Source organism: Entelurus aequoreus, linkage group LG27 (assembly GCF_033978785.1).
Source record: "Entelurus aequoreus isolate RoL-2023_Sb linkage group LG27, RoL_Eaeq_v1.1, whole genome shotgun sequence".
In the NCBI taxonomy this organism is placed as follows: Eukaryota; Metazoa; Chordata; class Actinopteri; order Syngnathiformes; family Syngnathidae; genus Entelurus; species Entelurus aequoreus.
The window spans coordinates 28,306,730-28,329,539 of record NC_084757.1 but is presented as its reverse complement, the minus strand read 5'-3'; the positions used below and the strand labels follow the sequence as shown (position 1 = coordinate 28,329,539).

Sequence of the window (22,810 nt, the reverse complement as noted above, 5' to 3'; positions counted from 1 at the left end):
AGGACCTTGTAATAGTGCATGACACCACTGCATCAGTCTCTATGACCTGTTTACTTGATCTTTGTTAACGCTCACTTATCTTGCCCCTCTGTCAGGGAGCGGCCCATCAGGCCCCAACAGTGGCGTCACCTCCCCAGCTCACATCCCCCTTCCCTTGCACTCAGTGCCAGACTTCTCGTATTCGTCCAGCGAGGATGAATTCTACGACGCAGACGAGTTCTACCAGAGCACCACGTCCCCCAAACACTGCATGAAGTGAGTCTTTCATTTGCAACAGGAGCAGACTATGCCACTTAAGTGACTATTTATTCTCTGTGCCTTATTTCTCCCACTTTTCCCCTCTCAATGCCCTCAGTCCCCCAGGGGCCCCAGCTGCCTCACCCCTCAATAATCAAGAACCAACGTTGAAAAGACCGGAAACAACAGAGTCCCTCAACTCGTCCATGTCCAATGGCATCACAGATGCAGGTAAAAAGCAGACATGATATGCCCAGTGTTTTTGTCTGGGACTCTAAGAAGCAACTTTTGTGCTCAGATCCATTCGATACCCATGACGATCGTGACGATGAAGGCGAGGGGGAGTCAGTGGAGGAGCACAAAAGTGTCATTATGCATCTACTCTCCCAAGTCCGTTTGGGCATGGATCTCACCAAGGTAACTGGTCTGTCTCTGAACTTTTTGTTTCAGCATGATTTCACTACTAACATCTATGGATTGTTTGTCCCCATCATAATTCACAGGTGGTGTTGCCTACTTTTATCCTTGAAAGGAGATCTTTGTTAGAAATGTATGCTGACTTCTTTGCACATCCCGACTTATTTGTAAGGTAACCATCTTTTAACTCTCACGTCTGTTGTGGTCTAAGCGGTAAAGTACAGCTTAGTTCAGTATAGTACAAACATTTCCATTGTCAAACTTCTTGAAAGGTACCAAAACACAACCCCAATTCCTAAAAGATGTTTGGGTGCTCTAAAATGGGTATATACTCTGAGAATAGGGTTGTCCCAATACCAATATTTTGGTATCAGTCCCAAAATGTATATCGATAAATTCGATACTTTTGTAAATAAAGGGGACCACAAAAAATGGCATTATTGGCTTAATTTTAACTGAAAATATTACAATAAACTAAACATAAGTTTCTTATTGCACTCAAAGAACAATTTCAGTAGCTTGAAACTCAATTTAAAAGGCATTGAACACATTGGGCTTTTCTTATTGCACTCAAAGTACAATTTACAATTGTATACGTTACATATAGCCTGCCAAATTTCAGGATTATATTAGAATAGAATATAAACCAATCAGTCAATCAAAGTTTATTTATAAAGCCCTTAATCACAAATGCCTCAAAAGGCTGCGTAAACCACAGCGACATCCACATCAGGGCAAGAAATAACTCAACCCAATGGGCACAAAAAAAACCTTACTGACCGTGTATCATTAGTCACTTTTATGAGGGCTGTCTCAGTAGAGTGATTTGCCTTGAAACCAGACTAAAAGGGTTCACAGAGGTTGTTAGATGCTAAGTGTTCATTTAGCTGCGGTGTAACAATTTCTTAGAGGATTTTCGAGGTAAAGGGAAGGTGGGACACCGGTCAGTAGTTTACAATGAGGTCAGCATTGAGGTTAGGTCTTATGAACACTCTGTCTTCCTGTAATGTTTGTCTGATCTTGAATGGGATTATGCTGAAAATTTTAATTTCCCCTCTGGGATTAATAAAGTATTTCTAATTCTGATTCTGATATAATTATATTAATATATATTATATATATATTAATTATTATATTAATATAATTAATATTAATATGTCTCCAAAGACCTGCACCTGGGGATAGGTTGATTGGCAACACTAAATTGGACCTACTGTGTGAATGTGAGTGTGAATGTTGTCTGTCTATCTGTGTTGGCCCTGTGGCGACTTGTCCAGGGTGTACCCCGCCTTCCGCCCGAATGCAGCTGAGATAGGCTCCAGCACCCCCCGCGACCCCAAAAGGGACAAGTGGTAGAAAATGGATGGATGGAAATGGATGGATGGATGGTCTTAATATTACACAGAACTCCTTATGTTTCCCAGGAAGTGGGTCAAGTAAACATGTTTGTTTTGTCCCATTTACGAGTTGCAGGAGTTCCTCTAATGTTATTTCTTCAAAAAGAGAGAGATTATTTTGGAGGGCAATATACGTCATACATACATTAGTATCTGTGTTATTAGAACCCAGTTAGAGCTGGGACGTGTGATCTTTAATCTCCTTTTTAATTCGTTACATTTTCTTAGTAAAGAATTGCGTAAAGTCATCAGCCGAGTTGGTGGAGCTACTGGGAGAAGTCCCTTGTGTTAGCGATGCTAATGTATTAAACAAATATTTAGGATCGTTTTCATTGCGGCGGGTGAGATTGGAGTAGTAATTTGTTTTTGCTAAGGTAGAGCGTGTTTATAAGTTATTGAACTATCACTCCATGCTTGATGGAAAACCTCAAGTTTCGTCTCACGCCATTTGCGTTCCAGCTTTCTACATGATAGTTAAAGTTTTTTAGCTTTTTGCAGGTATCATTAAAGTTGTTGGTGAGGTTATCGGTAGAGCCCACATAATTCGAAAATGGTGCCATTACCGAGAGCAGTAGGCCAGCAAGAGTAGTAGTTGTGACAGCATTAATGTTGCGGCTGCTAAAACATTGGTTATTAGTAGTTATTAATTACCTCAAATGATTTATATTTATTACTTAGGTTAGGGCTAAGGTTAAGGTTTTCATTGGATATTAGTACGATCCCTCCACCCGTTTTCAGGGGAAGGGCAATATTTGCAGCCGTATAGTTAGGAGGAGATGCCTCGTTAGGTGGAAAAAATTCATCTGGTTTTAGCCAAGTTTTACTGAGACCAATGACGTTAAGATGGTTGTCTCTAATGACCTCATTAACTAATAACGCTTTGGGAGACAATAATCTGATGTTTAAAAAGCCCATTTTGTAGGTAGTGGGCTGTTTTGAGGCATTGTTGTGAATGGTATTCGTAGTACTGATGTTAATAATGTTATGTCTGTTTCGCGTAGTGCGCCTTAAATAATTTCGATAATATCTAGGAATTGATATGGTGGGGATCATGAGATGATTTGATTGGTGCTGTGATAGATTTAACACTTCATAATTTGCCACCTCAGTAGAATGCATGTCCACCTCTGGCACAGTCACTACAAAAAACATTTTGTGAGTTATGTAGTATTCTACGAGAAAGGCTATGTGTGCAGGAAATTTAGTTCTAGCTTAACTGACTCCTCACCCGGGACGACAGGCGCTGTAGTTGCCTGTGTCCGAGCTTGCTTTAGTGTAGTAAGTCAAGTGTGACTCAAACAGTAATCTATATTTCACCTAGCAGCTGCAAAAGATAAACAGAGATGCGGCTCGTGGCATCATGGGGAACAGGCAGGAAGCTGACTAGCCAAAAAAAGCATTTCCATGCCATGAAATGTGTGGGAAACAGTAGAAAAGTAACTAACGAGCCTGTCGCCAAGCGTTTCTTCTTCTGGAAAGAAGTAAAGTAGAGCTTCTTCAGAAAGCTCTACTGGCATTGTATTAAATGCTTCATGATTTATGGTTTCCACGCTTGGTCTGTGCTTTAAGGCAAATACAATAATTAGTAAATGTTAAAAATCTATATATATGGCTAAAACTACACAGATAAGACATGTGAGGTAAAACACACATTGTTAAAGATAAAACACTGATGAAATTGTGGGAATTTGTTACAAAATTCAGTCATTTCCATCTTCACTTGCATTATTTCATGCTGCATGGGCGGTTTTGACTGCGCTAATAATTGGCAACAAGCCAACCAGCTGTATGTGCGTCTACATACAGTATCTATATATGCACAGCAGGGGAGCTAGCTAACTACATTATTACCTGTTGTTTTTTAAACTCCTTGTGTAGATCTGGAGGATTTTTATTTAAATGTTTACTTAAGTTTAAGTGCAATACAGGATTGTCATCTACGGTGAGGGATGTTTTAAACTTTATCGTTAGTTTTAAAACTCAAATACTTCTATTTTGCGTTTTGTTTATTACCCAGTAGAATTACTGGTTTTTTTTGCCGTCTTCCTATCCATTCTGTTTCGTTTTGTATCGCTGTGTGTGTGCGCCCTGACGAACATGCGTCTCCCCTCGGCAATGTCACCGCCGCACGGTAGCTTGCGGGTGAAAAAAAAAGTACCGGTATTGTTCAAAGACATTATAGTACATTTTTTTAAGTCATTAGTACTGCAATACTTTAGTGCTGGTATACTGTACAACCCTATCTGTACGAAATAAATTAGTATTTTTCTATGTATTTTGTGATGTATTGCCTTCTTTTGAACTCAAATGACAACTCTCAATTTTTTTTTATAAAAAAATATTTTCATGTTCAAATTTCATTGTAGTATCATCTTGCAATTAATGCATCGCATGTACAAAAGTATGGTTTGCTTATGTAACTTTAGTTTCGGCACCTTTTCTGCATGGGTGCAGTCTACCATCCCTGGCATGTGCCTGGCCCACTGTCATTATTTGACCCATGCTTGTGCAATTCTGTTTTTGATTGTTGGCTCATGATTCTTCTTCACTCCCCTCGCTGTCATCTGCAGCTGCACTCTCTTGAAATTGTTGACAAGTTCGCTGTAGCTCAGCAGGGGCCTCCTATAACTAGACTTGAGCAGATTTCACATTAAGAATAGACGTGTGACACAAATTCAGAAAACAAACGTACGCGAGTACAAAATCAGATGTATCAAAGTGTGCACCCACACAAATCCAAGCACATTTCTTTGTTACATTGCAATCAACGTGGAATTGATTGCCCATACACATATTGAAAGTAGCTATGTGCTTAAATGCTGCGCGTTGTGGCCAATCACAAGTCAGTAGGCGGTGCTTGTTTCTGGTGTTTGGAGGGATTGCCAGCAGGTTGAAATTGCTGTCTGCTGTGGGAACTGTAGGCTGAAATAAAAACGAAATGGTCAGGCCTCAGAAAAAAAGTGAGGAAAACGATGGGTTTACATCGCCAATACAGACGAGTGTTTAAAAGGATATAGTCGCTGCAACTGGATATGGGCGAGTTGTCCCTTTTTTTTCTCACCCCTGTGTCGCCCCCGCCTCCCTCAAGCACAGCGCTCGGTGCCTGCAGACAAAATGTAAACGTGCCTAGCACATCACAAAGGATACAAAATACTTTAAATATTTTTTTGGATCACTCAAGTTATTATTAAAACGCAGGAGAGCTTCTCGCAGTAGCAGCCATAGAAGTGAAATCTTCTCCGGTCTCTGAGGTGCCAGTGTCTGCTGCTGCCCGCTAGAGTCACAGAAACACAGTGACAAAATGATCGCCTATATAAATTAATAGATGTCCTCAGAAATATGAATATAAAACCTTAAATGCATTGGTGAAAAAAAAAAATTTTTTTTTACATTGTTTAAGTCAAATCCTGGCAAAGGCCGAATGACTACCTCTGTGTGTTACCAAAGTATCCACAGCCTGTCAGGCATGAAGTTGGCGTGAGGCAACGCACATTTCCACATCAACATCCGTCTTAATACATCTCATATTTGCTGTGAAAAAGGGCGTACGCCAGGTTTTTGTGCGATAGCAAGCTTGTTACGTGAGGCCTCTGGTTATTTGCCAAACAGAGTTTGAAGTCCAGGAATCACTAGGTGTTCTTTGCAGATCGGTTAAACACGAGGCTTTTACTGGATCCAGGAATTTGTAATGGCAACATCACAGAAATAGGCAATCACTCGCAAGTGCTATATCTTGTGTCTGCTTGTCATGCGATTTGTTAAATGGTAAATTGATTATACTTGTATAGCACGTTTCTACCTTTAAGGTACTCGAAGCACTTTGACACTATTTGCACATTGATGGCGGGTTCTGCCATGCAAGGCCCTAACCACGACCCATCAGGAGCAAGGGTGAAGTCTTGCTCAAGAACACAACGGACGTGACTAGGATGGCGGAGCTCAGTGTGCGGTCACAGAGCTCCACACCAACCATGTTATGACTGTAGGTCTTCTCACCTGGGCTTGGACTTTGTCTTTCTTCGACCATCGAGTGCAGTTGATGCAATCAGAACTGTCATACCATTTGGAATTGACAATTAAGACTCTCCTGACGATCATCACTAATGCTCGCCTCCATTGCTTTTCTTCCCGCAACCAACATGGATCGGGGCCAAATTTTTTTGTTATGGATAAAGTTGCTTGAGGTTCCTTGACCATCCATTCATCCATGAAGTTAATTTACGTGACATAGTGGTCTAAGTACAGGTGGCTTTTTGTGGGAACAGTTTCAACCCTGCATAGGACTGCTGCTGCCCAAAATGTCCAACCTTTTGATCAGCAAATGTGTCTTTCCCTTGATAAAGAGTACCGGTACTTCAAATTCCAGCATTAGACCATCTGGAGAAGCAAGGATAACTACCCTAATGCTGGTAGGGTATGGTTTGTTAGCATAAAATATGCTTGATAGCACAACAACCAAATAAAAGGGGTCATCATTGCAGACGTTTTTTGCTTTTGGCTGGGTAAGGCAGGTCGGTAGACAGATTACAGTATGTGTGGTCCTGTAAAGGACACATAATATAACGAACCGTACGGTTTTATTCTCTTGCTTGCAGGGGCGCCGCTAGGGATTTTGGGCCCCATGAAAATAATCTTTACAGGGCCCCCTGTATTATAATTTCATCATCATTAGGGGCCCAGAGGGGCCCCCCTCCATCATGGGCCCCTAGAATCCGTCTCCTTTACCCCCCCTTTTCGGCGCCCCTGCTTGCTTCTGCCTGACTACTGACTCACTAAGATGGGACGTAAAATTGAGATACATGTAAATAACTTGTAACATAACGTTCATTAAAGGTCAAATTATGATTTTCTTTTCTACATTTAAAACACTTACTTGTGGTTTACATAACATGCAATCGAAAACATAGATTTTTTTACATCCCGTTTTTAAACTGCTTTCTGACCGTCTCTTAAGCATGTGCCTTTTTGTGGGCGGTCTTATTTACGTGGTTCTACTTGGACTGGGTCTTGTCCCAGCTATCTGTGTAGTAGTTTTTAGACCTTTCATAGCTAGTCTACTGATCAATATAAATTTAACTATATAAATATACGCTAATTTGTATTAGAAATGGCAACAGCGGAGGATGCATGTGCATGTACGAGCCTTTCTGCCCCACAACAAGAAGATAGCTAAAAAGGAGCTTAATCACTACAGCACGGACTACAATGGCGGACTCGCGCTAAGCTCTTTGGGTAATACTTTTTCATATTTCTAAACTGCTCGTTTGGAGGAAGTGTGGAGAATGGCCAGATTGTTTTTATATATATCCCTACAATGCCTTTGCGGTATGATTTAAAATTTTGGGAATTTATGGGAATCCCAATGAGAATCCCAATACACATAAACAGGTACCATTAGGTTAGAAAAGTCGGTTTTGCATAATAAGGCCCCTTTTTAAATAAAATATAAAAGATCTTAAAATACTTACTTTATTTAACCATGTATTGCAGTGTGTCATAGTTGCAAAGGACATTAAAAACACTGATACCGCCCGAATGCAGCTGAGATAGGCTCTAGCAACCCCCGTGGCCCCAAAAGGGACAAGCGGTAGAAAATGGATGCATGGATGGATATTAAATTGGTACAATCACAATATGATGCAATGTTATTTCAGAAAAATAAGCCTTAAAACATTGCAACTTCTGACCGAAGTCTGTCTCATACAAGCAGCGAACTGTTTTTTTTTTTTTTTAAGACAAACTGAACAGTCCAGTTGCGATCGATTGATTGCCCTGAGAATACAATGACCTGTATGAATGAGAACAGCCATAGACTTTGCAACTTTTGCACAACCTTTTAAAAAACTGCTACGACAATCCTTGAAAAAAAATAACTCTAAAATTCCTGGAGGGACTGATTGCTGGAAAAGAGACTCTCGAGGTATTTGGAGGTCACCCAATTTTTTTGGTTTCTTCCCAGTATCGCAGAGCAGCCAGAGCCCCGTGAGCGTATGGTCCAGGTGGTCAAATGGTACCTCTCTGCCTTCCATGCGGGAAGGAAAGGCTCTGTGGCCAAGAAGCCCTACAACCCCATATTGGGAGAGGTCTTCTTCTGCCATTGGGATTTGCCTTGCAAGACTGACGAGCCGCCAACACACATTGTGAGATTACCCCCACCACTACCACTCCATAAAGCTATAATTATTTTAATGGTTTGTTGTTAGTCATCTTCTTCTCCTCCTCTGCAGGACACACAATCAGAAGGTCCTGTCCCATGGTCTTCAGCAAACAGTATCAGTTTTGTGGCAGAGCAGGTTTCTCATCACCCACCTAGTGAGTGACATTCGTCTCTAGCTAATTACATGATGCTGGTTCACCGGCCCAAGGAATTTGTCTGGCCTTCATGACTGTCATTCACCTGCTGTCTCATTTACACATACACGGCTTGGACGCGCACACACACAAAAAAGCAGTCCCGGAGAAGCAACTAACAATTTGCAGTCATGTTATTGACACTATGGGCTATAAACTCAGTGATAGCCAACATTAGTAGCTAATATCGCTATCATAGCTGACAACACACAAAGCTAATGTGTGTGTTACATATGCTTATAATTTCTATTACTGTGCAAAAAGCCTGAAGAGTGGTGGACATAATACTGAAAACTGGAACATTAGCGTCCTTCTATAGGAAGCCACGTGAAGGTTACCAACAGCCCCTTTTAATATTAAAACAAACGCTCATGGGAGCCCACTTCTTGGGCTCATTCGTATTACATTCTTCACATTCTTTGTTTGTTCATTTTTGAGTAGGTGCTGTGAGAAAGCAAAACATGCTGGTTATTGGTTGTTTTCTAAAACACATTTTTTCGTTGTGTAGGTGCCCCACATAAGTGCTTTTTCTGTTTTCTCTTTCTGCAGTTTCTGCATTCTACGCAGAATGTTCAAGTAAGAAGATCCAGTTCAATGCTCACATCTGGACTAAGTCTAAATTCCTGGGCATGTCCATAGGTGTTTATAATATTGGCCAAGGTATGCTAATTCTGCATTCTAATGCCCATGTTTCTTTTTTGGCTTCATGTTGTTGTGCTAATTCATGTCATTCTCCATGCAGGCTGCGTGTCATGTTTAGAACATGATGAACATTATATCCTCAACTTCCCTAACGGATATGGCAGGTGCGTATCACTCTCCACAGCCATATCATCAATGCACGTTTGACTGACCTTAGTCGATCTGTGCAGGTCCATTCTGACTGTGCCCTGGGTGGAGCTAGGTGGCGAGTGCAACATCTCATGCTCCAAAACGGGCTACAGTGCAAACATTGTGTTCCACACCAAACCGTTCTACGGAGGCAAGAAGCACAGAATCACAGCTGAGATTTTGTAAGGAGACTGCTCAAATATTTATTGCCTACGAAAAAAAAGAAGCTCTCTGGCGTTTTTAATGGCCATGACATTCTTTATTTTGCAGCGCACCGAATGATAAGAAGTCTTTCTGCTCTATTGAAGGCGAATGGAATGGTGTGATGTATGCCAAGTGGGCCACTGGAGTGAGTTCTCGCTCAAGCTTTAAAATACATTTAGCATGTGACTGCTCAGAGAGGACAAGACAAGTATTCACGCTTACACTAATATGTGTTATAAGAATTACACACTGCACACTTGAAACTCCAAGACAACAACCTCTTTGAAAACGATATCTGTTTGGATTGAACATGTAATTTCCAATTAAGAAATAATGGAAATTGAAATAATCCAAACTAAAGGTTATTACATTTTCTATATATATGTAAATACAGGAAAAAGATTCACAAGTAATAAGTTAAAAGTAATACAGGTGTAACCCTAATTTTAATAACTTAATTACGTTTCTTTTTGTAGTTGAGTTCTAAATTCATCATTACCATTTTTCTCTTTTACTTATTGCTGATAATAGAAGGTCTATTCACAAAGTATAATTAAACAGCAAAATAAGGAGATTCAATTATGCAGAAACATCTTCCAGATTCTTTGCATTCAGATTTTTTGTTTGGACTTTTAGATGCTTCACCAAATTACAACTTCTTCAACGGCAACCTGCTGGAATATGCGGACCTGTAACAACGCACTATGTAGTAATGTTACAACATGTAATAAAGTAATCAACGTTCACCTTATAATGTAATAAGGCAACATTTTGTAATAATCTGCCGCATCTTGTAAAATCTAATTCTTGAACGTATTTTGTGATACACATTGACGCGTTTTGTTATAACTTGTTAGATATCGCAAAAGTTATTACAAAATGCAGGTGCTGCAATATAACATTATGGTAACTAGACTCTCGCCAGACCCTTGTAGTTTGCTGAGCTCCACTCAAAGATCTGGGCTCGAAGGCATTGCAAACTCCTTCAAGATAGCAAAAAAATAATGAACCAATCAGGATCGCCGGGCGAGATTTCATAGATGTGACGTAGCGCCAAAGCGACTGTTTGATTCAAACAACAATGGCGGCACGGCTGACATTGATTCTGCTATCACAACTGTTTTGTTGAATCTATTGAATATTAATTCTTAAAAGATGAACAGAGAACTTTTTTAAAGGCATTTATTGGTGGTAATGATGTTTTGGCTCTTCTTCCGACTGGGTTTGGATTTCCCAGCGTCGTTCTCATCAGCATCACGGGTTGATTTCGATGTGAGTGGTTGAAGTAGCTCATCTTTCAAGATAACAGACAAGCGGTTTATCTAATTACATACAATGATTTTTTTACAAGGCCCTGCCTTCTGAAATACATCTCTTATTGAGAAGTCCCAGATCCTTGTGTGGAGCTCAGCGAACTACAAGGATCTGGCGAGAGTCAGGTTAACATTTTGGTGCATTATTAAATAATCCATCAACATTGATATCATTCATGGTCCAATTCATTTTAAGAATCTAGTAGCACGTTTAATTGGTCAAACCTAAATCAAATGTAACTTTATTGGGTGTAATGGAAAATGTGATCGCAAGTAAGAGACAAAAGATATTTATGGAAAGTAAATAAAAAATGACTCTTATCTTTAATTATGATCATTATTTCTAGTTATGTTACGCCAGCAGAGAATGCCTTGGTGGCCCTGACGGCCCACCACTGGCTGCATCCTCGTAACATTTAAAGGCCTACTGAAACCCACTACTACCGACCACGCAGTCTGATAGTTTATATATCAATGATGAAATCTTAACATTGCAACACATGCCAATACGGCCGGGTTAACTTCTAAAGTGCAATTTAAAATTTTCCGCTAAACTTCCGGTTGAAAATGTCTATGCATGATGATGTATGCGCGTGACGTCAACCGTTGAAACTGAAGTATGCGGACACATTGAATCCAATACAAACAGCTGTGTTTTCATCTCAAAATTCCACAGTATTCTGGACATCTGTGTTGGTGAATCTTTTGCAATTTGTTTAATAAACAATGAAGACTGCAAAGAAGAAAGTTGTAGGTGGGATTGGTGTATTAGCGGCGGACTACAGCAACACAACCAGGAGGACTTTGAGATGGATAGCAGACGCGCTAGCCGCCGAACTCACCTTAACTTCCTCCGTCTCCGGGCCGCCGACCGCATCTGTGATCGGGTGAAGTCCTTCGTCGCACCGTCGATCGCTGGAACGCAGGTGAGCACGGGTGTTGATGAGCAGATGAGGGCTGGCTGGCGTAGGTGGATAGCTAATGTTTTTAGCATAGCTCTGTGAGGTCCGGTTGCTAAGTTAGCTTCAATGGCGTCGTTAGCAACAGCATTGTTAAGCTTCGCCAAGCTGGAAAGCATTAACCGTGTATTTACAGGTACATGGTTTATTAGTATTGTTGATTTTCTGTCTATCCTTCCAGTCAGGGGTTTATTTCTTTTGTTTCTATATGCAGTTAAGCCCGATGCTATCATGTTAGCTCCGTAGCTAAAGTGTTTCGCCGATGTATTGTAGTGGAGATAAAAGTCACTGTGAATGTCCATTTCGCGTTCTCGACTCTCATTTTCAAGAGGATATAGTATCCGAGGTGGTTTAAAATACAAATCCGTGATCCACAATAGAAAAAGGAGAGAGTGTGGAATCCAATGAGCCAGCTTGTACCTAAGTTACGGTCAGAGCGAAAAAAGATATATCTTGTACTGCACTCTAGTCCTTCACACTAACGTTCCTCATCCTCGCTCAAATTAATGGGGTAATCATCGCTTTCTCGGTCCGAATCGCTCTAGCTGCATTGAAAACAATGGAGAAATGTGAGGAGCCTTTCAACCTTTGACGTCACGCTACTTCCGGTACAGGCAAGGCTTTTTTTATCAGCGACCAAAAGTTGCGAACTTTATCGTCGATGTTCTCTACTAAATCCTTTCAGCAAAAATATGGCAATATCGCGAAATGATCAAGTATGACACATAGAATGGATCTGCTATCCCCGTTTAAATAAAAAAAATTCATTTCAGTAGGCCTTTAACATTTAGCAGTATACAGTATATATGAAATGACGAAATTTACCACAACCGTCGTGCTTCCATTCTTTGAAACGTTGGCTCGCCGGCAGCGAATCTGAGCATTTGCACACAATCTTGCAACTTCTCTGCAAATTTTAATCCTTGAATATTAACTGCGTTGTAGGAGAACACAGCATTCATCGACACAAAGAGGATGGACATCATTAAGAAGAAAGTGAGGAAGCTGGAAGACCAGCTGGCGTACGAGTCTCGAAGGTGTGACATTAAAACTGTTTAGTGATCTTACACATCCTTTGTATTTGAAACCCAACTGATAACTTCAACCTTTCCCACCCACTTTGCAGATTGTGGAGAGATGTGACGCTGAACCTAAAGCTCAAAGACATCGACTCTGCAACAGAAGCCAAACACCGGCTGGAGGAGAAGCAGAGAGTGGAAGCCAGAGAGAGGAAGGAGAACGAAAAGCAGTGGGAGACCAGGGTGAGGCTAGCGGCCATATTCACCTCCCGCAGTTGGAGTTTGAATATTTTTTCCCTAAATGTTTTGAACTCCTTTTTTCATGTCCAATCACGGTCAGTACTTGCCACCATGAAACTTTTAGACATGTTGCTGTTAAAGCGATAAAATTCAATCATGGACCACCAGACATGCAAAAGGATTAAAACTTACATTTTATCTTTTAACATACAGTGTACAACCTAAAATGTGCTTTTCCTGTTACGAACTGTCAAGGCAAACTTCCTTTCACTAGCATTCCTGGAAAGCATCCCAACTAGGGCTGCAACTAACAACTATTTTGTGGGCTCTGTACCGAGGATGTCGTTGTGGCTTGTACAGCCCTTTGAGACACTTGTGATTTAGGGCTATATAAATAAACATTGATTGATTGATTGATATTTTGATAGTCGACTAGTCAACGATTATCTTCATGTTTAGTCGACTAATCTGATTATAAAGCATGAACCTATTTAGTGGCTGTAATTTAGCCATGTGCTTTTAAATTCAGCTTAAGATATTTTGGCATGTCCTAACCAACAAAGATGACTAATTCATTCAGAAATATTTGTTTATACAGTTACTGTGCCACTCATTAGGCTGTTACAAAAACCAAAATAAATAGTAAGCCATTGTCTATTTAAAAACGAGGAGAGGCCCAGTGCTGACAAAAACTAAATATATATTTTTTATGAGAAAAAAAAGACAGCAGCAATAAAAACAAACACCAAAGCAATCTAACTTCCTCAAAAAGAAACAAGCGTTACCATATTTTTTTCACATTTTAGTTTTTTAAAAATGAATAGAAAAATGGTGTAATAATTAGGAGTGTGGGGAAAAATCGATTCGTATTCGAATCGCGATTCTCATGTTGTGCGATTCAGAATCGATTCTCATTTTTTAAAAATTGATTTATTTTTTTTAATTTTATTTTTTTTTTAATTAATCAATCCAACAAAACAATACACAGCAATGCCATAACAATGCAATCCAATTCCAAAACCAAACCCGACCCAGCAACACTCAGAACTGTAATAAACAGAGCAATTGAGAGGAGACACAAACACGACACAGAACAAACCAAAAGTAGTGAAACAAAAATGAATAATATCAACAACAGTATCAATATTAGTTACAATTTCAACATAGCAGTGATTAAAAATCCCTCATTGACATTATCATTAGACATTTATAAAAAAAATTAAAAAAGAACAATAGTGTCACAGTGGCTTACACTTGCATCGCATCTCATAAGCTTGACAACACACTGTGTCCAATATTTTCACAAAGATAAAATAAGTCATATTTTTGGTTCATTTAATAGTTAAAACGAATGTACATTATTGCAATCAGTTGATAAAACATTGTCCTTTACAATTAAAAAACCTTTTACAAAAATCTACTACTCTGCTTGCATGTCAGCAGACTGGGGTAGATCCTGCTGAAATCTATGTATTGAATGAAAAGAGAATCGTTTTGAATCGGGAAAATATCGTTTTTGAATCGAGAATCGTGTTGAATTGAAAAAAAATCAATTTTGAATCGAATCGTGACCCCAAGAATCGATATTGAATCGAATCGTGGGACACCCAAAGATTCGCAGCCCTAATATACTGTATATACAGTACATGCCAAAAGTTTGAACACACCTTCTCATTTCAATGCGTTTCCTTTATTTGCATGACTATTTACATTTTAGATGGTCACTGAAGGCATCAAAACTAGAAGTAAAAACCATTTCAGGTGACTACCTTTTGAAGCTCATCGAGAGAATGCCAAGAGTGTGCAAAGCAGTCATCAGAGCAAAGGGTGGCTATTTTGAAGAAACTCGAATATAAAACATGTTTTCAGTTATTTCACCTTTTTTTGTTAAGTACATAACCCCACATGTGTTCATTCATAGTTTTGATGCCTTCAGTGACAATCTACAATGTAAATAGTCATGAAAATAAAGAAAACTCATTGAATGAGAAGGTGTGTCCAAACTTTTGGCCTGTACTGTATAAAAACATATTAAAATGCCATGAGGGAGACACAAATACTGTTAAGTGTGTGACATCCAGTATAATAATGTTCTCTGTGTGTCTGCAGCTATTCCACGAGGACGGGGAGTGTTGGGTGTACGACGAGCCGCTTTTAAAGAGACTAGCCTCTCCAAGGCAGTGAATGGAGTGACACACAATACAAACACACATGCATTAGGTATCGTACACATTGCAGAGTCTTCATAAGAACTCTTTTGCAACTTTCGTCTCCAAGCCTTTGACTGACTGACGGCTGATGGCTTTCTGTACAGAGCTTTGCATTCGACTGTAAAAACAACGGCAATGAATGATATTAAATGAAAAGCAGCTAAAGATCTTCCAAGGTGATTTAGTAACTCCTTCAAGCGGGTGCCCTCTGGTTGTGATTTTTGCCTCCGCGTTCCAACTGAGGCCACTTCCTTCATAGGTTTTTGTAGGGTCTTGACATCGAACAATAATCTTAACACATATAAAACAAAGCTTGGCATCTCAGGGAATCTGGTGACTGAAGAAAGCAAGCCGCAGCCCCCTCAAAATGTCAGACAGCCTTATTGTTGTTTGTGGTATGGATAAACCTTAACTCGGTGGGGAAGGACATTCTATGCTTGCCTGCAACTCGTTATATAGCTTGTTTATATATAAATATAGATATACGTATGAGACATAATATTATTTTTATTTTATTTTATTAACTTTATTTTTTCTGACAGTAGTGTAAAATAATTGCGCGTATTGAAATGTCACATCTTAAGGAACCAATCATGTTTGCTCTTCTGCTCTCATTTCAACTTGGGTGTCATTGTCTACAGTGTAATCTTGCACAGTAAAGCCCCACAGGAGCCATATAGCAGCCAATGGAATATAATATGCAATCTAGTGGTAATCAACAATGTCTGGGAGAGAAGGCCTAAGAGACTTTGATGTGCACACAGAACAAACAATGTTTTTGTCATCTGGAAGTATTTACTGTATGAACAAAAGATCGTGGATTTGTTGTTCTTTCTCCAGACCACTTGCCCATGTCGAGGATATTTTCTTCACGTTGAATTGATCGCCTTGCTCGGGGAAGGAAAAGGGTGCGACCGACCAAAAAAAAAAACGGTTTTGCGAATTCTGCTGTTTTTTTATAATCGCTGCTAGTTTTCTTTCCATAAATCACGATGAGGGTGATACTTTTCCGACGACACCTGAACTGTTTTTTTTTTCTTCCAAAAAGTTTTTCATTCCTTTATTTTACAGTAACATAGAAGTTGGATTGAAATGCAATGGATGAGATACAATAATAAACACATTTCACCTGAGTATGCCAAAGAATATGTGCTTAAATCTGGATGTATTTGCTTCAGTATTAGGACCCTAACATTCCTTTTAATAATCCAGAACTCTTAATCCCACAAACGTGTGTAGACCTTAACAGAAATGACAATACTTGAGTAATTAAATATAGATAAACTTAGGAGATGTCAGTGTGCTGCTGTAGCATTACAATGTATCACTGTTCCCACATTTGTTATGTTACAGCCTTATTCAAAAATGTTTGTCCTCAAAATTCTACAGACAGTACCCCATAATGATAAGGTGAAAAGGTTTTGCTTGTTTTTTTAATATTGTATTTTTAAAAATCACATGTAAGTAAGTATTCACAGCCTTGACTCATTACTTTGTTGATGCACCCTCAAGTTATTTTGAATACGATGCCGCAAGCTTGGCACGCCTATCTTTGGCCAGTTTTGGCTATTCCTCTTTGCGGCACCTCTCAAGCTCCATCAGGTTGGATGAGAAAAGTTGGTTTTCATACAGGATGTCTCTATAAATTGCTGCATTCATCTTTCCTTCTGTCCTGTGTAGTCTCTCAGTTCTTGCCACTGAAAAACATCCCCACAGCATGATGATGCTGCCACCGCCATGCTTCACTTTAGGGATAGCATTAGCATGGGGCCTGGTTTCCTTCAAACATTCCAAAGAGTTCAATCTTTGTCTCGTCGGACCAGACAATTTTGTTTCTTATGGCCCCAGAGTGTTTTAGGTGAATATTGGCAAACGTATTACTAAAAAATGGCTCCCGCCTGGCTACCATTGAGGAGACCGAGGTCATGTCCTCTGTATTTTTTTTAAAAGTAAATAAGCTTTGTGTAGGATTTTGTGTGCTCTGTACATCATCCTGTAGATCAGGGATATCAAACTCGTTTTCATTGAGGGCCATGTTGCAGCTTGTAACAGCAAATAATGTATGAATTTTCCTCTGGATTTCATTATTAATTATATAAATTGTTTTAAGTAGACTGTCGATTTTACAGTAAAAACTTTACATTTACAAAATGTTACTGTAAAATAGTGTTTTTTTATTTCTTTCAACATTTTACGGTAACTAAAAACAGTGCCACCATATTGTTTTTTACGGAAAAAGCTGGCAGCTTTGTTGCCAGAATTTTACTATTAAATTTACATTGGTTTTTACAACATTATATTGTTAATGGAAAAACAGTACAAGTTCCTTTTTTATTCTGGCAACTTTGCTGCCAGTTTTTGTATTGTAAAAACAAATGTATCTTTTTTTCCATTTACAGTAATACACCGTTAAAACAAGGTTTTACTGTCAAAATGTGGCAGCTCAGTCAACAGAATTTTAACGTTAAAAAATTTTTTTGTATTTTTCAACTTACAGTAATATGCTGTAAAGAACACCGTAAAATGTACTGTCATTTTTATTAATTTGATGGGTAGTTTGCTGTAAAATCATAAGTCAAGCAGATACTTAAAGGTTTATTTTTATTTAGACAAAAAATGTTTGGAAAGTATGATAATATACAGTAATATTTGTTTCAATAATGAATACTATTAAAGTTTTAAATTTAATGCAATTTCAAGCAGTACATATATTTTTTTCTGTCAAAATTTTAAAAAAATACATTATATTTAGTGAGGAAATATCAAGTACTTTATTGACACATATTATTTCCAGGTGTTTGCAGGCCAGATTAAATGATTTTGCGGGCCAGATCTGGCCCCGGGCCTTGAGTTTGACACCTGTAACTGTAGATCATCCTCTCTCAATATATGATCTTTGGTCACGCACAGCCCGCTACAACTCCAACAACTTAACGCAATGAACTCCAGTTTTACTTAAACATCATCCGATCTTTAATGTGCTATTGTGCTGTCAACGTAGTATTACATTAAAATGACGGAACTTATGTTGGTTTCACTTGAATGAAATTGATGTGAAACGTTTTCGGTATAATAAAATTGTAAGTCAGCCTTCGTTCACAGAAATCAAGCCGGCCCCAAATGCTGAACACGCGCTGTGACTTAGCAATCAGTGGGGGTCCCTGTTTTGTTTGAAGATACACATTATAATGTAAATTAATGAATGACAAGGCGCCTCATATGAGATGTTGCCCTAAAGATAAGATAAAATTATAAGTATATAAAGACAGATTATGCCACTTTGTACTTCCGGTGTCCCTGTGGCGCGCGTCATTAGTACTAGCTTTGCAAAGTAAAAGGTCTTGGATTTAAATCCCTGTCATGGTGTAAATTTTGGAAAGACTTTAAAGTTTATTTTTTAATGATTTTAATATGGCAAGCTTCAACATATTAATCAAAAAGTGGACTGTTAAAAAAAATAATGCTGATTGTCAAAGATGTTAGATAATATAACGTGTAATAGTTCTGCTTCAATTAAATCTTTTATTATTCTGGAAATTAATTGTGATGCTACAGGTAATATTTATATGGTGCTGGGATACACATGATTTCAACCTTTCAAAGCTCTTCTTCGACCACCAATTTTCGACCTCGATATTTGTTAAATCTTGGTCACGACTACTATCCCTCACTGACACAAACGCCTCCAATTGTGTGCCAATAGTTTGGCCGGCTTTCCGGATCAGATTATCAATCCGGTTTGAGTCCCTTTTGCTGGTGCTGCTCCCCCAACAAACCACTGCAAAGTACAGTGCACTGGCCACAACAGACTGATAAAATATCTCCAACAGCTTGCTGCACACATTGAATGACCTAAGCTTCCTCAGGAAAAAGAGTCTGCTCATGCCCTTCTTGTAAACAGCTTTGCAGTTGTCCTTCCAGTCCAGTCTGCTGTTCAAGTGGACTCTCAGGTACTTGTACTGCTCCACTACTGCCACCTCCCGGCCCTGGATCTTGATGGGCTCCACCGGGGTCACTCTCTTCCTGAAGTCGATGACCAGCTCCTTGGTCTTGTCCACATTAAGGACCAGATGGTTCGCCTGAGACCACTCCACGAAGTCAGCGATCAGTGTCCTGTACTCCAATTCCCGTCCCTCTCCGATACACCCGACCACAGCAGAGTCGTCAGAGTATTTCTGCAGGTGGAAGGACCTGGAACTATACTGGAAGTCTGAGGTGTACAGGGTGAACAGGAAAGGAGACAGGATGGTCCCCTGTGGAGCACCTACACCACTGACCACAGTATCCGACACGGAGCTCCCCAGTCGCACAAACTGGGGCCTGTCAGACAAGTAATCAGTGATCCAGGAGACAATGGATGAACTGACACCCATCCTGAGCAACTTGTCACTCATCAGAATTGGCTGAATGGTGTTAAAGGCACTGGAGAAATCAAAAAACATGATCCTCACAGTGCCCTTCCCACCATCCAGGTGAGAGTGAGCATGATGCAGCAGGTAGATAACATCATCGTCCACTCCTACATGGGGCTGATATGCAAACTGTAGAGGATCCGGGGAAGGAGCCACCAGTGGCCTCAGCTGATCCAGCACAAGTCTCTCGAGGACCTTCATGACCTGGGACGTCAGGGCTACAGGTCTGAAGTCATTTGAGCTCGATGGGATGGGCTTCTTGGGCACCGGCACTATGCAGGATGTTTTCCATAGCACTGGTATCCGTTCTAGCTTCAGACTCAGGTTGAAGATGGAGTGCAGGATCCCAGTTAGCTGAGCAGCGCAAGTCTTCAGGACCCAGGGGTTGACTCGTTCAGGGCCTGCTGACTTAGCTGGATTGACTTTCTCCAGCTGCCGTCTTACAAGTCCAGGTGTCAGACACACCTGGCTTTCTCAGTGGGGGTGGAAGTGGGGGAGGGGAGAGGGGGGGGAAAACGGCTGTGGCAGGTAAAAGAGAAGGAGGGGGAGGTGGAGGTGTGAGAACAGGAGTAGTGGGGGGAGGGCCAGTAAGGGGTGCGTTGCTAAATCTGTTGAAAAACAAATTCAGCTCGTTGGCTCCATCTGCACCCCCATTCAGCAGTTTGGCTTTATTGTTGAAGCCTGTGATGGCCTTCATACCCTTCCAAACCTCACGAGTGTTGTTTTGTTGGAGTTTAGCTTCAAGCTTCCTTCTATAGGCATCTTTCCCTTCTTGAAGATTAACTTTGAGCTGCCACTGAATCCTCTTCAACTCGTCCCGATCACCGGATCTGAAGGCTCGCTTCCTTCTATTTAGCAGCACCTTTAGCTGGCTGGTGATCCAGGGCTTGTTATTTGGGTAACAGTGGACAGTTTTTGTCGGGATGATGGAGTCCTCACAAAAATTTATGTAGACAGTGATGCAGTCTGTGATTTTGTTTATATCTGTCCCGTGAGGCTTACAGAGTACTTCCCAGTCTGTAGTCTCAAAGCAGTCTTGTAAGGCTATGCCTGCCTCAATACTCCTCATTTGCACTGATTTAGTTGAGATGGGCTGCCTCCTCACAGCAGGAACGTAATGAGGTGTTAAAAGCACCAGATTGTGATCAGACCGTCCCAGGGGGGGCAGGGCAGTGGCTCTGTATGCATCTTTTGAATTAGCATACAGTAGGTCCAGAGTTTTATTTTCCCGTGTTGCACAGTGTACATATTGATGGAAAGTGGGTAAAATAGAGTCCAGGAGGTCACTGGACAAACTGCTGGCCATCATAGACAATCCTGCCCATCCACTCCACCTGACAATTAAGGGACAGCGGAGTTCATACTCCAACAGGCTCCTTCAACTTCCTTCCCGCACTGTGCGATTCAAGAACTCCTTCATTCCACACTCCATCCAGCTGTATAATCACTCGCCATACAGCAATAGATGACATCTGCCTATTACCTGACACCTGACATGTTAGCTACTTCTCTTTGTTTATAATGTCTATTTTCTATTTCCTGCTGGACCTACTCTCTATTTTATGCTGCTGCTGTCATATAGACTGTATATACTGTAATATTGTACACGGTCATTGGTTTATATTGTATATATGTTATAGACATAATATAATATATCTGTATATAAATTGCTCTGTACACATATTATGTATATATTCGTATATATGTTAGATTTTTTTATAGCTATATTAGTCTATTTATACCTGCGTTGTCCTTTCCATCATTGTAACTGAGCTACTGTGTTGAACAATTTCCCTTGTGGATCATTAAAGTTTGTCTAAGTCTAAGTCTATATGCATTATACAGTCTGATGGCTGTCGGTATGAAGGACCTCCTGTGTCATTCCGTGTTGCATTTTGGGACTCTGAGCCTTCCACTGAACGTGCTCATTCTCTCCGCCAGGTCCGAGTGTAGTGGGTGGGAGGTGTTGTCCATAATGGCTAGGAGCTTTGCTAGACTTCTCTTCTCTGACACCACCGCCAGAGAGTCTAGCTCCACTCCCACCACGTTACTGGCCTTCTCTACCAACTTGTCCAGTCTGTTTGCGTCCCTCGCTCTCAGTCCGCTGCCACGGTGTACAAGAAGGCACCCGCCACCACCGACTCGTAGAACATCTTCAACATCTTTGTACAGACGTTGAAGGATCCTAGCCTCCTGAGGAAGTAGAGGCGGCTCTGTCCCTTCTTGTAGAGTGCCTCAGCGTGTTTTGACCCATTCAGCTTGTTGTCGATGTGTACACCGAGGTATTTATAATCCTCAACCATGTCCACATCGACCCCCCTGATGGAAACAGGGGTCGCCGGAGTACTCCTCCTCCTTCCCAGGTCCACAACCAGCTCCTTGGTCTTCGTCACATTGAGCTGGAGGTGGTTCTTTCCACACCATGTGACAAAGTCCTCCACTAGTGCCCTGTATTCCTCATCATCACCATCCTCAATACACCCCACTATCGCAGAGTCATCAGAAAACTTCTGAAAGTGGCAGGACTCTGACTGATAGTGGAAATCGGTGGTGTAGATGGTGAAGAGGAAGGGGGAGAGGACTGTGCCCTGTGGGGCCCCGGTGTTGCTGACCAGTCTGTCAGACACACAGTCCTGCAGTCGCACGTACTGTGGTCTGTCAGTCAGGTAATCAACAACCTAGGACACCAAGGGGGCCTCCACCTGCATCGTCTCCAACTTCACACCCAGTAGTCCAGGCCGTATGGTATTGAACGCACTGGAGAAGTCGAGAAACATGACCCTCACACTACTCGCAGGCTTGTCTAGGTTGGTGTGGGTTCGGTTCAGCAGGTAGATGACTGCGTCCTCCACTCCCAGTCGGGGCTAGTAGGCGAACTGGAGTGGATCCAGGTGGGGCTTGATCGTCGGGCGGAGTTGTTCCAGGACCAACCTCTCCATGGTCTTCATGATATGGGAGGTTAGAGCCACCGGCCTGTAGTCCTTCGACGTGCTGGGTCGCATGCACTTGGGGATGGGGACCACGCACGAGGTTTTCCACAGTGTGGGGACTTTCTTCAGCCTAAGGCTCATGTTGAAGATTTGCTGAAGCACACCACACAGCTGTGGGGCGCAGGCTTTGAGCACCCTGGGGCTCACACCGTCAGGACCCGCGGCCTTGCCTGTGTGTAACTTATTTAGCTGTGCATTCACCTGTTCTGCAGACAGACACACTGGGGGGG

The 22,810-nt window shown here is 40.9% G+C and overlaps 1 protein-coding gene across 6 annotated transcripts in view; it reads left to right on the top strand.

Annotated features, from left to right (window-relative positions):
* osbpl9 (oxysterol binding protein-like 9) overlaps positions 1 to 16,311 on the top strand; it is a 104,460-nt gene extending 88,149 nt beyond the window's left edge. For all 6 annotated transcript variants that reach the window (XM_062039224.1, XM_062039222.1, XM_062039225.1 and 3 more), the window contains 13 exons: positions 96 to 255; positions 356 to 468; positions 536 to 654; positions 741 to 826; positions 8,011 to 8,191; positions 8,279 to 8,363; positions 8,952 to 9,062; positions 9,145 to 9,208; positions 9,275 to 9,415; positions 9,504 to 9,582; positions 12,655 to 12,746; positions 12,836 to 12,971; positions 15,078 to 16,311. In XM_062039224.1, coding sequence (XP_061895208.1) covers positions 96 to 255; positions 356 to 468; positions 536 to 654; positions 741 to 826; positions 8,011 to 8,191; positions 8,279 to 8,363; positions 8,952 to 9,062; positions 9,145 to 9,208; positions 9,275 to 9,415; positions 9,504 to 9,582; positions 12,655 to 12,746; positions 12,836 to 12,971; positions 15,078 to 15,152 — 1,442 coding nt within the window. In that variant the 3' untranslated portion in view covers positions 15,153 to 16,311. The remainder of the gene's footprint in view (positions 1 to 95; positions 256 to 355; positions 469 to 535; positions 655 to 740; positions 827 to 8,010; positions 8,192 to 8,278; positions 8,364 to 8,951; positions 9,063 to 9,144; positions 9,209 to 9,274; positions 9,416 to 9,503; positions 9,583 to 12,654; positions 12,747 to 12,835; positions 12,972 to 15,077) is intronic.
* The last annotated feature ends 6,499 nt before the right edge of the window (positions 16,312 to 22,810 follow it).